General features: G+C 41.0%; 1 protein-coding gene across 1 annotated transcript in view; it reads left to right on the top strand.

The window, feature by feature from the left end:
- The first annotated feature begins 934 nt into the window (after positions 1–934).
- LOC124796141 (carboxypeptidase B-like) overlaps positions 935–16,846 on the top strand; it is a 170,723-nt gene continuing 154,811 nt past the window's right edge. The window contains exon 1 of the mRNA XM_047260233.1: positions 935–1,153. Within this exon, the coding sequence (XP_047116189.1) occupies positions 935–1,153 (219 nt within the window). The remainder of the gene's footprint in view (positions 1,154–16,846) is intronic.

The following is a 16,846-nucleotide window of genomic DNA, read 5'->3' on the forward strand; positions in this document are numbered from 1 at the left end:
CATTAATCTGCTTTGGTTTCAGATGAAGCCAGTAACGGAAGTAACTGAGCAGCTCCTGTTGGCTGGGAAACCGTTCCATTTCGCATGCAAGTTATTTGGCATGATGCCGTTTACGGTTGACGCCCACACTGCAACCCTGAGGAGGTCGCAGTCCGATATTACCTGGGATAACGTCGCCATTTCACTGCAGTTTCTTTGTGCCTGCGCTTCGTCGTATTTTGCGTTACACGTGAGTTTGACGTCTTCTACAATGGAAGTTCTTAAAATAATAGGAGTTCTTCAGTACTCATTCCTGTCCTTTGGTGTGATAATTGCTGACAGATTCTGCCACACAAGTAAATATGGGAAATTGCTTTCCTTGTTAGTGGAGTGTGATAAATGTCTGGTTCCGAACACAGGACGAGTAACAACATCACCTAAAAGATTTGTGAAGGTGCAGTTATCTATAGCAGTTTTTGTTTGTTGCTTGATTTTTAGTGAACTGTTGATTGCAAATGTTACTCTGGATGAGAAACTGAGTACAGTATTCGGTATGACCAATTTAATAACGGCTGTACTAACACTCGTACGATTCGCAAACCTACAGTTGGTTGTCAAGAACAGACTGTCATCACTTAACGATTGTCTGATGAACTTGACACACAGTGCAGCAGATAAGCAGAAGTACTCAGACATGTGTTCGGTAAGGAACAGGGGCGATCTGCGCACACCATTCTCTGTGCGAACACTTAGTCGGGTGTATGTGGTGCTGTGTGAGATGTCGGTTGTGGTGACGTCCGTTCACCAGACTTTTTTGGTACTTTACCTCGCAGCACTAGCGTCATTAGTTGTGGAAATAATTTACTACATTGGAACACAACCAGTGTTCCTCGGCATGAAAGATATTAACATCTTACAGCAGACGTGGTTCCTCTTGCTTTACAACACAAGCACAATGGCAGTATTCATAGTACCTGCTCAGTTTGTGTCTTCAGAGGCAGACCGCACAGTGAGGCTGTGCTCGCAGCTGCTGCTGGGAAGGAGGGGTGCGGCGGACGACACACAGAGGGAGCTGCGGCTGCTGGCGCTGCAGGTGTCCGCTGCTCGACCCACGACCAGGCTGCTGGGGGTGCTCACTCTCGATCTGAGAGTCGTCTCAGGCTTCATTTCTGTCGTGACGACTTATACCGCTCTGCTTCTCACATTTTTTCCTTCAGGTATGACGACAGTGTGCGTAATTTGTGTCTTGATTTTTTAAATTCCTTTCCACTAAAGTACGAACTCATTATGTTCGCGCGAAATTCGTTGTGTATCTGCGTTTGTCATTCACCTGACAGATTTATTTGCTCTGCTCGAGGCTACAACTATAACAACGTCATGACAGCGTGTAAAATTTGCACCAGAGCAATAAAATTTTTACGTCCGCACCTCGTATACGTCATCTTATTTTTACAGTTCAATATAAGTAATCGACCTGTTGAGACGGCATACAGATTAGATTAGATTAGATTAGTAAATGTTCCATAGATCATCAATACGACACTTCGTAATGATGTGGAACGTGTCAGGTTAATAAAAGGTGTATATACAAGATACTACATTACACAAAACATTACATAACACTTAATATTTTTAATTTTAATTTTTTTTTGTGGGGGATGGGCAAATTACCCACTTACTATATCCAAAAAATCATCTAATGAGTAGAAGCAGTTGCTATGAAAAATTATTTTAATTTCATTTGAAATGTTATATGGCTATCTGTCAGACTTGTGATGCTATTAGGTAAGTACCAAAGACTTTTGTGGCAGCATAATTTACCCCTATCTGTGCCAAAGTTAGATTTAACCTTGGGTAGTGAAGATCATCCTCTCTCCTAGTGTTGTAGCCATGTATACTGCTATTACTTTTGAATTCGTTAATAACAAATTTCATAAGTGAATACATATATATATATATATATATATATATATATATATATATATATATATATATATATATATATTATGAATCTACAGTGAAGATCTCTAGCTCTTTAAATAAGTGTCTGCAGGATGATCTTGGATGAGCTTGCAAAGAACACTCTTTTACTCAATGATGAGTTCCCCAGAATATGATGCCATATGAAAGCAGAGAATGGAAATAGGCGTGGTATACTAATTTACTGAGATGTTTATCGCCAAAATTTGCAATGACCCTAATAGCATAAGTAGGTGACCTCAAACTTTTCAGCAAATCCTCAGTTTGTTTTTTTTTCTAGTTCAAACCCCCATCAATGCATACACCTAGAAATTTTGAATATTTTACCTTAGCTACCGATTTCTGATCGAAGTCTGTATTTATTAATGATGTCATTCCATGTACTGTATGGAACTCTATATACTGTGTTTTCTCCAAGTTAAATAAGAGCCCATTTGCAGAGAACTACTTAATGATTTTCTGAAAAACATCATTACAGTATCACCAGTTTATTCTTGTCTGTTGGGTGTGATAGCTATACTTTTATCATCGGCAAAAAGTACCAGCTTTGCATCTTCGTGAATATAGAATGGCAAGTCATTAATATACATTAAGAACAGCTGAGGACCCAAGACCGAACCTTGCAGCAATCCATTCATGATTGTTCCCCAGTTTGAGAAATCACCAGTTTTTTGCATATTATGTGAACTGCTTATTTCAACTTTCTCTCTCTTCCAGTTAGGTATGATTTAAACCATTTGAGCACTGTCCCATTCATACCACAGTACTTGAGATTATCTAGAAGTATTTCATGAGTTACACAGTCAAAAGCCTTTGGGAGATCACAAAAAATCGTAACTGGTGACTTAAGGTTACTCAGAGCATTTAATATTTCATTAGTGAAAGTATATATAGCATTTTCCGTTGAAAAACCCTTCTGGAAACCAAAATGACATTTTGTTAAAAGTTTATTTTTACAAAGGTGTGAAGCTACTCTACAATACATTAGTTTTTCAAGAATTTTAGATAAGGCAGTCAGAAGAGAGATTGGGCGGTAGTTGTTGACATGAGACGTATCCCCTTTTCTATGCAGTAGTTCAACAGTAGCATACTTCAGTCTATCTGGGATAATACCCTGCCTCAGAGATCTATTACATATGTGGCTAAGAATCCCATTTATTTCTAGGGAACAAGCTTTTATTATCCTGCTGGATATGCCATCAATTCCATGTGAGCTTTTATTCTTGAAAGAGTTTATTATCTTCCTAATTTCAGAAGGAGAGTTGGGTGGAATTACAATTCTATCAAATGGTGTGCGTAAGGCCTCTTCTATTAACTGCCTTGCTTCTTCTAATGAACATTTAGATCCTATTGTCTCTACAACATTTAAAAATTGATCGCTCAAAATGTTTTCGGCTTCTGGCTTGTTGTGTGTCAATTTCCAATTCGCTTTGATGGTAATGTCATCATCATCCTGTACTCTTGGTTGCCCTGTCTCCCTTGTAATAATATTCCAAATTGTTTTGATTTTGATATCAGAGGTATTAATCTCAGACATGATGCACATGTTTCTGGATTTTTTAATAACCTTTCTTAATGTAGCACAGTAGTTTTTATAATATTTGGCTGTTTGTGGGTCATTACACTTTCTTTTTGGTAGATTCGGTTCCCTTTTGTGGTTAAAAGTTAATTTTATTCCTTTAGTAAGTCAAGGTTTTTTACATGGTTTCTTATAATTAGATTTAACTACTTTCTTGAGGAAACAGTTTTCAAATTCTCTTACAAGTGTATCATGAAATAAGTTATATTTTAAATTAGCATCGGGTTACTTGTACACCTTATCCCAGTCTAACTGCTGAAGATTTTCTCTGAAATTTCTAATTTTTGAGTCATTAATTGAATGCACAACTTTGGAGGGTAGTTTTGAATTACTGAATGGAGCTATGTCATATACTGTGACTAGCTGAGCACCATGATCAGAAAGGCCATTCTCAACAAGACAAGAATTTATGTTTTGAAACCTATCTTGGTCTCTAAAAGTGTTATCTATCAATGTGCTGCTGTCCTTTACTACCTGAGTAGGAAAATTAATGACAGATGTCAGATTGAAAGAACCGAGCAAGACTTCCAGGTCATTCTTCCTATTACACTCTTTCAGTGAATCAAAACTGAAGTCCCCACAAATAATAATTTACTTTCCCCTATCTTACAGATAGCACAACAAGGCATCCAAGTTTACCAGTAATAAATGAAAGTTCCCTGAAGGGGGCCTATATACTGTTACAATTATAAAAGAGCTGTCCTTCAGTTTAAGTTGACAGGCACATGCTTCTATATGTTGCTCTAGACAAAACATTTTTGTATCCAAGCTTTTTACACAGTGATAACATTTGACGTATATGGCAACTCCTACTCTCACCTTGTCCTCTCTGCTCATATGTGCAGCAAGTTTATAACAGCTGATTTACCTTTTCCATATCACACACAATGTGATGCTCAGACAGGCATAGTATACCTATTACATTATCAGATTCAATGAGTTCCAAACATACCACAAGCTCATCTACATCCTGGAATATTTTGGTGATAAATGGTAACTTTACTTTTTACTTTCTTTTGTGAGAATCTACTTTTTTCTTTAATCCACAAATATTTTTTGTTAAATATGGTAACATTATTATTTACTTTCCTGTTGTGAGAATTTTGTGGGTTAAGGATCTCTTTAGCACCTGCCTGCCTGAACTTCTCATTGGACACTGATATTAGTCCAAAAACGAGTTACATCCATGAGTGTTAGTGTCCCTCCTTACGGATTTCGCTAACAACCCTGCCAGTTTACCCTTCCCTTTCCTATTGAGGAGTAGGCGATGCCTTGTGAAATTCCCCCAGTCAATAGCCTCGACAGGAACCAATCCAATGTCCGACAGAGTGGCCTCCCTATGCAACTGATCCAACACCATATTTACCCTTCTGACAGAGCGTTTCAACTGGTGCTGATCACGCCGCATGAAAGCAGGCACCAGCCCAACATTGGTATGGGTCGTTGCCGAGGTTATTTTCACCAGGTCACACTCAGTACTGTAACCCTGATCCCTATCAATACTGTTTCCCCCTCCACCCACTATAATCACATGATCCTGCTTTGTGAATATCTTGCACAAGGAACCAATATCCTCTATCACCTCGCTAAGTCATGCACTTGGCTTGAAAAGGTTTGTGACTTGGTACCAGTCACCTAATTTTTCCTGCCAAATCTGGCCCATACCTATTCCATGGCTGCTACATAGCAAACAGAACATTTGTCTTACTTTCTACTTTTTTTTTTAAAGAGTTGGTTTCCTATTGAGATTCTGTTGCATGTTAACTACATCTACTTAACTGTAGTAGCAAGGCAAATCTATTGGTTGTGCCAATTGGGAAATTGTCAGATATTGTCCTCTTTCTGTGGCCCCTGTTCCCAGCTACCATCTCCCACCGCTGTTTACCCACCTCCCCCCTTAACCTCTTCAGTTCCTCCCGCGCTCTGTCCAAATCAGCCTGAAGGGCCCTAATTTTCTCCTCCTGTTCACCTATAATCTTATCTCTTGAGCAAATCCTGCAAAAGAATGGAAGAGTCTCGTTTGCTACATCAATACCCACGCCGCTACAGTTTCCCCAGTGAAACCACCTGTCACAACAGCAGCACAGAACTCCTGAACTAACTTTCCTACTGCAGGTCACACACTTACTATCCATGGTTGTTTGGAAAATAGTTAAGAGATATAGTAAGTAATAACGATAATATATTAAATACAGATGCAAAAGGACACTAAATATATTTTCGAAAGTAATATGTGAGTAAACTATTGCCAAATCCACTTAAATTAGTCGTATAACGCTAAATATGTAAGATCAAAAAATAAGCTAAACAGCCGAATGCAACCAAAACGAACTTATTGCGATTAGTGGAAGAATACGTAAATAAAAGAAAAACCTTTAGTGGCAAGCTTGAAGAGCACACTAATGAACTTATTTAATTAGTTAATCTATACGAAATGCACTTAAGATTGCGGTATAACGCTAAGTATGCACACTCGGAAAGTAATGTAAAGCCGCGAAATATAAACAAAACGAACTTTCACGATTACTGGAACAACACGCAAATAAAAGAAAAACCTTCAATGGTGAGCCTGAAAAGCACCCTAATTAACGTATTTAATCTGGTAAACTACAGCAAATGCACTTACGATTGCGGTATAACGCTAAATATGCACAATCGAAAAATTACTCCTAAGCCGCAATAAGTAAACAAACGAACTTTTCGCGATTACTAGAACACTACGCTAATAAAAGAAAAACGTTTAATGGTGAGCTTGAGAGTACACTAAAGAACGTATTTAATTAGTTAAACGTGTTCAACTACAATTAATTACACCCTAAGTCACTTATCTATCACGAGGGCTCTGTCTCCATACGTGCGGCCTTGTGCAGGGCTACCAACTGCTTCGTCAGTCGACATGCCGCGCCTACTCATACATAGCATCTACAGAGACTTTGAGACGGAGTATAACATAAACGTTGAAGCTGCTAAGCTTATTGACGTTTTGCAAGGTCTAACAGTTTTTCGTGGAGGAAGTTTTGACTTTGTTTTGACCGGTGTTCAAGTTGTTCTAGGACAAGCTTTGTTAACTAATGGTCTTGATTGTGTTGATTGAGCACTACAGTCTAGTGCTACACGACAGGTGAGCTTCCTTTCTAGTGATTGCATGATCATCTGTACTACAAGCATGAATCAGCAAACGATCACCATTTCAGCACAATCACACAAAGAGGTAGGAAGACTGCCATCTACATTCTGCCTTTAGTGGTGTTTGTGTTCAGAAATCGAATTCGAATTTTAGCTGTTTGTGAGAAGGCCGTGTTATGGCTCACGTAATTAGGGGTAACAGTTACCGGCACTGTCAGGGACTCAGGATTATTTTTCTGTGATACTGCTGCTCACATTGTTTGAGCATCCCACGAATTCCATTTGAATATGGAATTTAAGGATTGAGCAGGATCGTACTTAATGGCATGCAGGGTATCAGCATCCTTGTACGACTGGCACCTAAGAGGAGAGGTTTGCAAAATAAATAACATAATTCCATGTTGTGGTAATGTAAATGGCCGAAACAACTCTATGGTAACACAAACAATGACATCGTTTGCAGAAAGACTTGATTAGATAAGGAAATCAAGACGCTTTATACCAAGAAATTCATGATTATCAAAATGTAATATCGTGCTCATCTTGAGATATATGCAATTGTTAAGTATCCAAGGATGATGATCAACATTATACAGAAAACAGAATACAGCAAGATCAATCCCATGTACATAGAACAAACAGAAACTAAAAATTAAAACCATAAAGAAAAACACAAAGTATACCACACGTATCATCAGAAATTCCATCCAAAACTAATAAACCCCACAGATAGGAATGAACACAGACAGAAAGACATATATTATAAAAAGACTTCAAACACAACATTGGTACATAGACAGACAACCAATAAACAAAAACTCTCATTGTAGTAACACAAATAATGCTAACAGATAGAGAAAACAAACAAATAACTCTGCAAATGCTGGACTAACATGAGAGCTAGTGAAGAAAGAAACAAACATTGTAATTGCCATATCAAGAATGAGCAAAGTGAGAAATTTCAAACTAAAACAACAGCACTAAGAAATCAGAAAAACTGCACGCAAATAATATCTTATTCACAATAGCTGACAAAGTGATTGGTACAGTACTGATGGATAGCAAACTTTATACAAAAAAACCAAAGATTTCATCTCCTCTAGCAATATCATAAAACTGAAATCTGATTCAGCAGCACATTTCGAAAATCACATACTAAACAACCTGTAAGACACAAAACATAATCACAAATAGATAAAAACAACACATCACACTGAATATCCTACAAGCACCAGTAATCAAGAGCCAAGCCAAAGTTTACAAACCACTTATTCCAGTGAGGCCTGTAATTAATCTCAAGAATGCACCATTATACCATCTGGAAAAACAGATGAACAAAGTCATAATGCAACACTGTGAAATGGAAAACAGTGACAAAAGGAAAACACATATAAATATCAATTCACACATACACCACACATGCAAGAGACGAAAGATTAACTCACTGTTGCAGTTGCCACATTACCCACTCTGAACACACACACACGTTCAAAAGACAGTGAAAAATGCATGTAAGGTGATGTAATGAATGTGTAATAGGTCCTGTAGAGCGTGGTGAACCAGTAAACCCATCTCCAGAACCACACAAATGAACACTGAAATCGTAAATAACACCAAATAATAAGTTACCCTCACAAAACGTGTCCTGCAAAAGTAGTTTCTTAGCTACAAGGAAGAGAATAATATAAGAAAAGGTATATATATATCATCATCATCATCATCATCATCAGCCAATTCAATCATTAGGTGATGTGGCCTCTTCGAGTCGTGGATTCAGGTAGGCTTTCAGAAGTCTTCTCCAAGTCGGACGGTCTTGGGCAGTTCTCTGCCAGGTGTTACCAGCGATCTTCTTGATGTCTTTGTCCCACCTGCCTGGTGGTCTTCCTCTAGGCCTCCGGTGCTCTCTCGGACTCCACTCCAGTACTAACTTCGTCCATCTGTTGTCTTTTCTTCTTGCGACGTGGCCAGCCCACTGCCATTTCAAGGAACCTACTCTCTCTAAGATGTCATTAACCTTCGTCACAGACCGGATGTCATCTGCCCTTTTCCTGTCCTTTCTTGTATAGCCCAGGATTGATCTCTCCATGGCTCTCTGTGCTGTCCTAAGTTTCCCTTTTGTGAATGAGTTCAGTGTCCATGTCTCGCATCCTTACGTCATCACAGGAAGAATGCATTGATAAAATACTGCTTTCTTCAAATTTACTGGCATTTTTGATCTGAATACTTTTGAATTCTTCCCAAATGCTTGCCAGCCAAGCTTGATGCGTCGATAGATTTCTTGTCTTATGTCTCCCTTCATATTTATAATCTGGCCAAGGTAGACATATTCACTGACCTCTTCTAGTAGACTGTCCTTGACTTTCACATCTCGAGCTGGGACCCATTTGTTGGATATTACTTTTGTTTTGGAAAGGTTCATGTTCAAGCCAACCAGCTGACATTCCGATGCAAGATCTGTAACTAAGTTTTGGAGCTCTGCGAAGTCTTTGGCCAGTAAGGCAATATCATCAGCAAATCTCAAGTTGGTAAGCCTTCTTCCATTAATTCTAATTCCCTTACCTTCCCAGCTCAGCTTTGACATAGCCATTTCCAATTCAGCAGACAACAGTTTTGGGGAGATGGGATCGCCTTGCTTGACACCCCTCATGATGCGGAGTTCTTGAGTTGATCCGCCGATGTTAACATAAGCTGAAGAATTCTCGTAGATTTTCCTGAGCACTTCAATGTATGCTGCTCCCACTCCTTGCTCACTCAAAGCTTGGAGGACAGCTACATGGCTAACGGAGTCAAATGCCTTTTCAAAGTCAACAAAGGCAATGCAGAGAGGCAGTTGGTATTCATTCGCTCTGCTTATCACTCCACTAACGGTCAGAATGTGGTCAATAGTGCTAAAATTGCTTCGGAATCCAGCTTGTTCTATAGGTTGGGCTGAGTCTAGGGTGGAACTAATTCGGTTTAACAAGATCTTTGTAAAAATTTTGTACAAAATTGAGAGCAAGCTGATAGGACGGTAGTTTTTAATATTGTGAATACTTCCCTTCTTGTGTATCAAAATAATCTTAGCCTTGTTCCACGATAGTGGGATTGAAGCATAGTGCAGGCAGGAAGTAAATACTTTTGCCAAGTGATTTATTGTTACATCTCCTGCCAGTTTGAGGATGTCAACGCTGAGCTCATCATCACCTGGCACTGTTCCCTTCTTCATGCTATCTAGAGCACACTTGACTTCCGATGGGAGTATATCTGGAACACTAGATATATCATTTAAAATAGATACACTCAAATTTTCCCCTGGATTGCTATACAAATTGCTATAAAAGTCTCTGATGAACTTCAAAACCGCCTCCTTTTCAGTGATTCGACTGTCATTTCCATCAAGTGCGATAATCTGCTTTTTACCTATTGTGAGTTTGCGTTTGGCTGACTTCAAACTTGTCTTGTTCTCCAAGCTTGCTCGTAAGGTGTCTTCAGTGAATTTCTGTATGTCAGTTTTCATTTATCTTCGCACTGCCTTACATAGTTCGGAATACGCCACCATGTCACGATCGGTTTGGATTTTCATTTCTCTCCTCTGTTGTAAAAGGGTTTCAGTTTTGGCACTGAATTTCTTTGGTTGTTTATTTTTTTGGCATAGGCCACCGACTTCTTGTGCACTTGAAACAATCATTTCCGCCAAATCACAATCTTTAGTTACGTGGAACTTGCTTTGGAGGACTTCTTGAAATTTCGAGGAATGTTCTTCCAGGTTTTTGAGGTTGATTACCCTTCTCTTCCCTTTCATAAGTTTACTCCTTTCATTTCTTACATTGAGTTCGACCCTTGCTCTCACAAAACGGTGATCACTGCCAGTGTTGAACTGATTTAGCACTGATACGTCTTTTACAATCTGCGGAATATTTGACAGAATAAAGTCTATCTCATTTTTGACACTGAAATTTGGGCTCCTCCAAGTCCATTTTCGGTCAGGGTGCTTCTTAAAGAACGTATTCATGATGGACATACTGGTGTACTCAGCGAACTGGACTAATCTCTCACCTCTATCGTTTCGGTCGTCAATCCCATAGTTGCCCACCACTGTGTCGCCTTGTTTCTTGGTGCCAACTTTTGCATTGAAATCTCCAATGACCATCTGGAAGTGACAATCGCTACCTTTTTTACAGGTGTTATCCAGACTTTCGTAAAAGGATTCAATTTCTTCGTCAGGGTGACTTGAGGTGGGAGCGTACACCTGAACAATCTGTATTTTATACCTATTCGACACCTTCAGGACCATTCGAGCTGTCCTGCTGGAAGTTCCTTCTAAGACAGATACTCTATCAGCAATATTCTTGTTGATTAAGAACCCAACTCCATTGAGTTTTCCTTCTGGATCGCCACAAAAGTAAAACAAGTTGCCAGAGCGCAAACGGAGACAGTCTTCCCCTTTTCGGCGAACTTCGCTTAAACCAACAATACTCCAGTTGATTTTTGTAAGCTCTTTCTCGATCTCTTCTAGTCTGTCGTTGCCTATTAGAGAGCGACAGTTATATGTACAGACGTGAAGAGTCTGTATCTTCATCTCAGCACCACTTGGTGTTTGGGACATCAAAGTTGCTCCCACCCGGAGATCTGACTGTGGGGCTATTACTCCGGAAAATTTAACATTAATGTCATACAACATAACTCGAAGGTGAGAAGCATAATCGCCACGCTTGCTTCAGAACGGATTGGCGATATAATTTCCAGGCCGCCCCTGACATGGGGTACAGACACCTTTGGTAGGCCGCTCCACTAGAGTACAGACGCCACCACACTGCTAGTTTTGGTCCACCCCGGGTATTTCATTTCCCCGGTGCCACCCATATCTGGGAGACTTTCCTCTATCCGCCACCTGGGGAGGCGCCCGATGGGGGACTAGCAACCCCACACGGGGTATATATATATATATATATATATATATATATATATATACTGGTATAGGCATTTGTATGCAAAGACAGAGATACGTGTGTAAATAGGCAAAATACTGCGCAACAGTCGGCAACGCCTATAAAAAAAGCATGCCAGACACATTACTTCATGATGAGACATATATTTCCAAAAGAGATACTACCGCTATAGCAGTAATGTACGCATTATTAAGTAACATTTTTTTCCGTTGTATATGGCACGTATCAAATCTGTGTGAGCGGGTGAATGCATAAGATACAGTGAAGCACCTAACAAACTGGTGTAGGCGCGGATATTCAAATAAAGAGATATGTAAACAGGCAGAGTACGGCGCTGTGGTGGGTAACGCCTAATAAGAAAACAAGTGTCTGGTGGATTTTTTATATTGGTTACTGCTGCTACAGTGGCAGGTTATCAAGATTTAAGTGAGTTTGAACGTGTTGTTATGATCGGCGCACGAGCGATGGGATACAGCATCTCCGAGGTAGTGATGAAGCGGGGATCTTCCCGTGCGACCATTTGAAAGTGTGCCGTGAACATCAGGCATCCGGTAAAACATCAAATCTCCGACATCGCTTCAGGCGGAAGAAGATCCTGCAAGAACGGGACCAACGACGACTGAAGAGAATATGTTTAACTGCAGGGTATGGTTGAATACACGAAAAAAATTAGGAGAGACGGAGACTTCGGCAGTTCTGAGAGTTAATTGAATATCACTTGCTGGCGTACCGTGAGCGCACGTGTTTACCTTTCGTCGGCGGCTGCAGTGGCGGCTGTCGGCGCGAGCTGTGAACCTGAGAATCTATTCTAAATTTCTCTCGACTGTTAATCCCCAGGCCTGCGCAGTGGCTCTGACATCTCACTGTGTCAGCTAGATTTCCCGCTCTGTGGGTTTCGGCCTAACATTGAGACTGGCGTTACCATCATAAAATTTTCCTTCTCTCACAACTGCGTCTGAGAGCTGAGGTGTGGGAAATTACTTGTGTGGAATTACTAGTGTGGCTGTTAGTGGTTTATATTCATGAAGTGCTGGCATGTTTATTCACTTTATCTATGAATAATTTGTACATTTTTATGTAACTATGCCATGTGACATATCAATTTAATCAGAATTGTTACAGGAATTCAATGTAATGTGTATTATTTGTTTGACACCTTACACAGTATACAAATCTTACTAAACGTTTCAGAGTTTGCCCTTCAGCATAACGGTGTGCTATTTTCGAACCTACATAACATATCAAAACACCAAAGTCTCACATTTACCCAAAGCCACTGACGAGAAGGAGGCAGAGCCCATAAATTATAGACAGATACCAGGAAGTGCCATTAGTGCCTGACTCCTATAAGTTTTCCATGTCACTGTCAACTAACACACTACGTTACTGTAAAGTAAAATCCGATTCCAGTGAAGATTAATTATAATGTGACCAGCACAGTTAATTCAACGATATTTATAAACCAACCTGCAGTACCCACATTAAAGTTTACCATAATTGACAACCTGGCATTTCCTCGGCTACAGTTAAGTTCGTCTGTACTAATCCAGTATAAGTACACACTAAAACAAAACTCCATCCGTATCAGCATCGAATACCTCAACTGGATCGACTGACCGCCATATCTTCATTATTGAACTACTGTCATGGGGTGGAAATTTGGAGAGGTGTCGGGTCTTCACACCGCAGTACTGTCCATTGTCAGTTTTATTTTTGTGTATACATCCTCTACTTCGGATGGAGAGTGGAACAATGGCAAATGTGCAAATTAGAGGTGTCATCTTCAGCCATGTGTTTAAATCTTTTTAATCAAATCCCAAAAGCGGTCACATGGTTAGAAGTGTTACCATTAATTACCAGGTGTCAGTTTGTGACCTGGAGCCATTGCTACTCGCTAATGTATCTCCTCAATTAGCATCACGAGGCTGAGTGCACTCTGGCAGACCAACAGTGAATGGAGGCCTGGATGGTCACCCATCCAAGTGCCTATCTTACCCAACGGTGCTTAAATTCTATGATCTGACACATGTGTGTCTATGGCGGCATTGCCACTGACATCCACTGACATTAATATAACCTGTTGCACACTAAAATTGCAACTCCAGAAAAATAGCAAACAGCAAAATGTTTCTTACTGTAGATAGACAGTGTGGTATGAAGACTACATGATTACATGCTTAGGTGACGTTAGAGTTTACAGGGTACGAAATTTAGTACACTGAGATGACACCACTGGCACAAATAGCGGCCATAACCCATTAGGCATCAAGCTGAACTAAGTTTTGAAGAAAGATATGGAAACTTCCATGCTGCTTCAGCTCTGTACCAGTGTTCATCCATCCAAGCGGCCTTTGAGGGTTTTCCGTGACAGTCGTTCAGCAACCCGTGACCAAGATCTGTTCAACGTGTTTCTGATAAACAGAACTTGCTGGGCAGAGCAACTTCGGAATATTTATTGTTTCAATATAGAACAACTCGAGCATCATGCAGTCTTGTGTTATCTTATTTGAAGGTTAAGTGACATGTACCTTGAATTTATGTTACTGTTGACGGGCTTAATAAGTCGGAAAGTAATAGCTGCGCTTTCGAAATCTACTGCTGTGCAAACCAGAGTCGATCGTGTGTGTAGCCAATGGCACCCAATAGAATTACGCCGTTTACTGGGCCGGTATGACATTGGTGAATGGTATCTGGCAATGCTCGTCTTCCTCGGTTTTCGTACTCCTCGGTACCTTTACACAAATGTACGTCGATCTTGATGCTGCACTCAGAACCGGGGCACGTCTGGAAAGGCGGCATGGCGCCACTGCTGTTGGTAGGGTGACGTAGGCGCACCATTACGTAATATCTAGGAAAAAGGCAAGAACTGTCAGTATGCAGACAGTCTGTGTAGCTCCACTCTTACTCGTACTGTACATGAGGATAATAGCCTGCAATCAAGCCCATTACCTGGCTGAGGATACGTAACGTGGCTGCGCAATCTTACTGAGCATAGTGAAGAGTACGTCAGTCCTCTCGTGCACTAATGATTTGGGGCTGTTGATATCTTCCATGGCGCTGATTATAGCTTTTCTAAACGCATCGATTCCAAATGCACATGAGAGTCATGAGGTACCAACAACTGTGAGCATGTACGTTGCCGAAATATAAACCACAATCTCGACAGGCCACCATCCTGTCATCTGTCAACACGTTGGTAGACCTTCCTCCATCTCGCAAGAGACATGAGACGATTTCCTACACTTCTCTGACTTTTGAATGAGAAACACATACTGTAATAATTCCATGTGCCGGATGTCTCAAACACTCTGGGTCAAATTTAAATACGTGATAGTGGGATAGGGAATCAATCATCGAAACCGGATGTTTATTGTCTTATAGACATACACAACGTCCACCACATTACAACAACGTAGCTCATAGTAATTGTGAAAGTGATGGCCACCATTCTCAATACATGCATGGCAGCGGGGCATGAACGTCTGCTGCACTCTCTAAAGGATGCCTGGTGTCTGTTGTAGCAGGAGACAGGCAGCTTGGACCGTCGCAAGCAGGTCTTCGTCCGTTCCTTCGGGGGTTCCATGCATCAACGTCTTGACGTAACCCCAGGAGAAAAAGCCCAGAGATGTGAAGAACAGCGATCGGACAGGACCTCCCCTTCCAATCCAACGATGAGAGTATATGTCTATTAAGTGCTCGTGGACATTAACGTCGATGTGGGCCGGGGAATCTTCTTGTTGAAACCACGTCGTTTCGCAGTCAACAAGGGTTACAGTCTCCAAGGAATGTGGCAGCACACCTCGCAGAAACACCAAGTGACAAGGACCACTCGAAAGAGGACGCAGCAGATAATGTCCTGTTAGCTAATGTGGAACAATTCCCGACCATACTGACGTTGCCATCATAAAATTTTCCTTCCCTCACAACTGCGTCTGAGAGCTGAGGCGTGGGAAATTACTTGTGTGGAATTACTAGTGTGAGTGTTAGTGGTTTATATTCATGAAGTTCTGGCTTGTTTATTCACTTTGTCTGTGAATTGCTGCTGGTGGTCACCAATGTGGGTGGGGCTGGAGATTCCAGACGTAGCCTTGTGGCTGTTAAACACAGCATCACAGGTGAATGAGGCATCCATCAATAATATTAACTGTACGAAGTTCAGCACCCCATCACCGTGGTAGACAATCAACTGACAGAAGGCATGGTTCAACATGCGTTGGCAATAGTGCGCCGGCCGTTCAAGCGGTGCTAGGCGCTACAGTCTGGAACCACGCGACCGCTACGGTCGCAGGTTCGAATCCTGCCTCGGGCATGGATGTGTGTGATGCCCTTAGGTTGGTTAGGTTTAAGTAGTTCTAAGTTCTAGGGGACTGATGACCTCAGAAGTTAAGTCCCATAGTGCTCAGAGCCATTTGAACCATTTGCAACAGTGCTTGCACACGTTCGTAATGGTAGTGGAGAAATACATGTTCTATCACCACTCTCTACACAGTATCCTTCGAAGTGTGCAAATTGATGAGTGCTTGTTGCTGGGCGGACTGCCACACGATCTAACACCATTTCCTCGAAGTCCGGTGTTCGAACACGTTTTTGGTGGGAACCTTATCCGGTTCTCTGTGGCATGAAGGGCTCCTTCTCAGGTAAGATGGTATTCACTAACTTCCAGTTAGGATGACGCACTTTGGGATCACGTGACTTGCGGTTGACGTGACATATGTTCGATGAGCCCAGTACGTCTGTGTTGTGTACAGTATGTCTGTTTGGTGGTCAAAGGTGTACACTGTTTGTCACCCATCGCCTGTTCCAGTGTGCAACGGACATCCAGTATCTTTGCGAGAGTGGCAGAACTGCATGCGCAGTCGCAAGACATGCATTGAGATTGGTGGCCGTCGCTTTGAACAATTACTAAGAGCTACATTGTCTGTGCAGTGTACGATATGTATGCCCATAACACAAAAAAAATTCATTTCCGACGACTGGTCCCCTATCTCAGTTTAATCGGTTGTGGTCCCACTATCACCTATTTCTATATGACCCAAATTGTTTGAGACAATTTGTACGCCGAATGGAGATGACATTATTCATACTTACTTTCCTGGTTTTCCTGATAAGCAAACCTCTTGAATATCCAACCATGCAGTACATTTCTGTCAGTAAGTGAGTTACGTGCCACTTTCATGCTGTTATAACTTTAGTGGAAAGCAGCGTGTTGCAGATAATTAACGCAGAAAATAAGTAAGGCCAAAGGGACGAATAC

Source organism: Schistocerca piceifrons, chromosome 4 (assembly GCF_021461385.2).
Source record: "Schistocerca piceifrons isolate TAMUIC-IGC-003096 chromosome 4, iqSchPice1.1, whole genome shotgun sequence".
In the NCBI taxonomy this organism is placed as follows: domain Eukaryota; kingdom Metazoa; phylum Arthropoda; class Insecta; order Orthoptera; family Acrididae; genus Schistocerca; species Schistocerca piceifrons.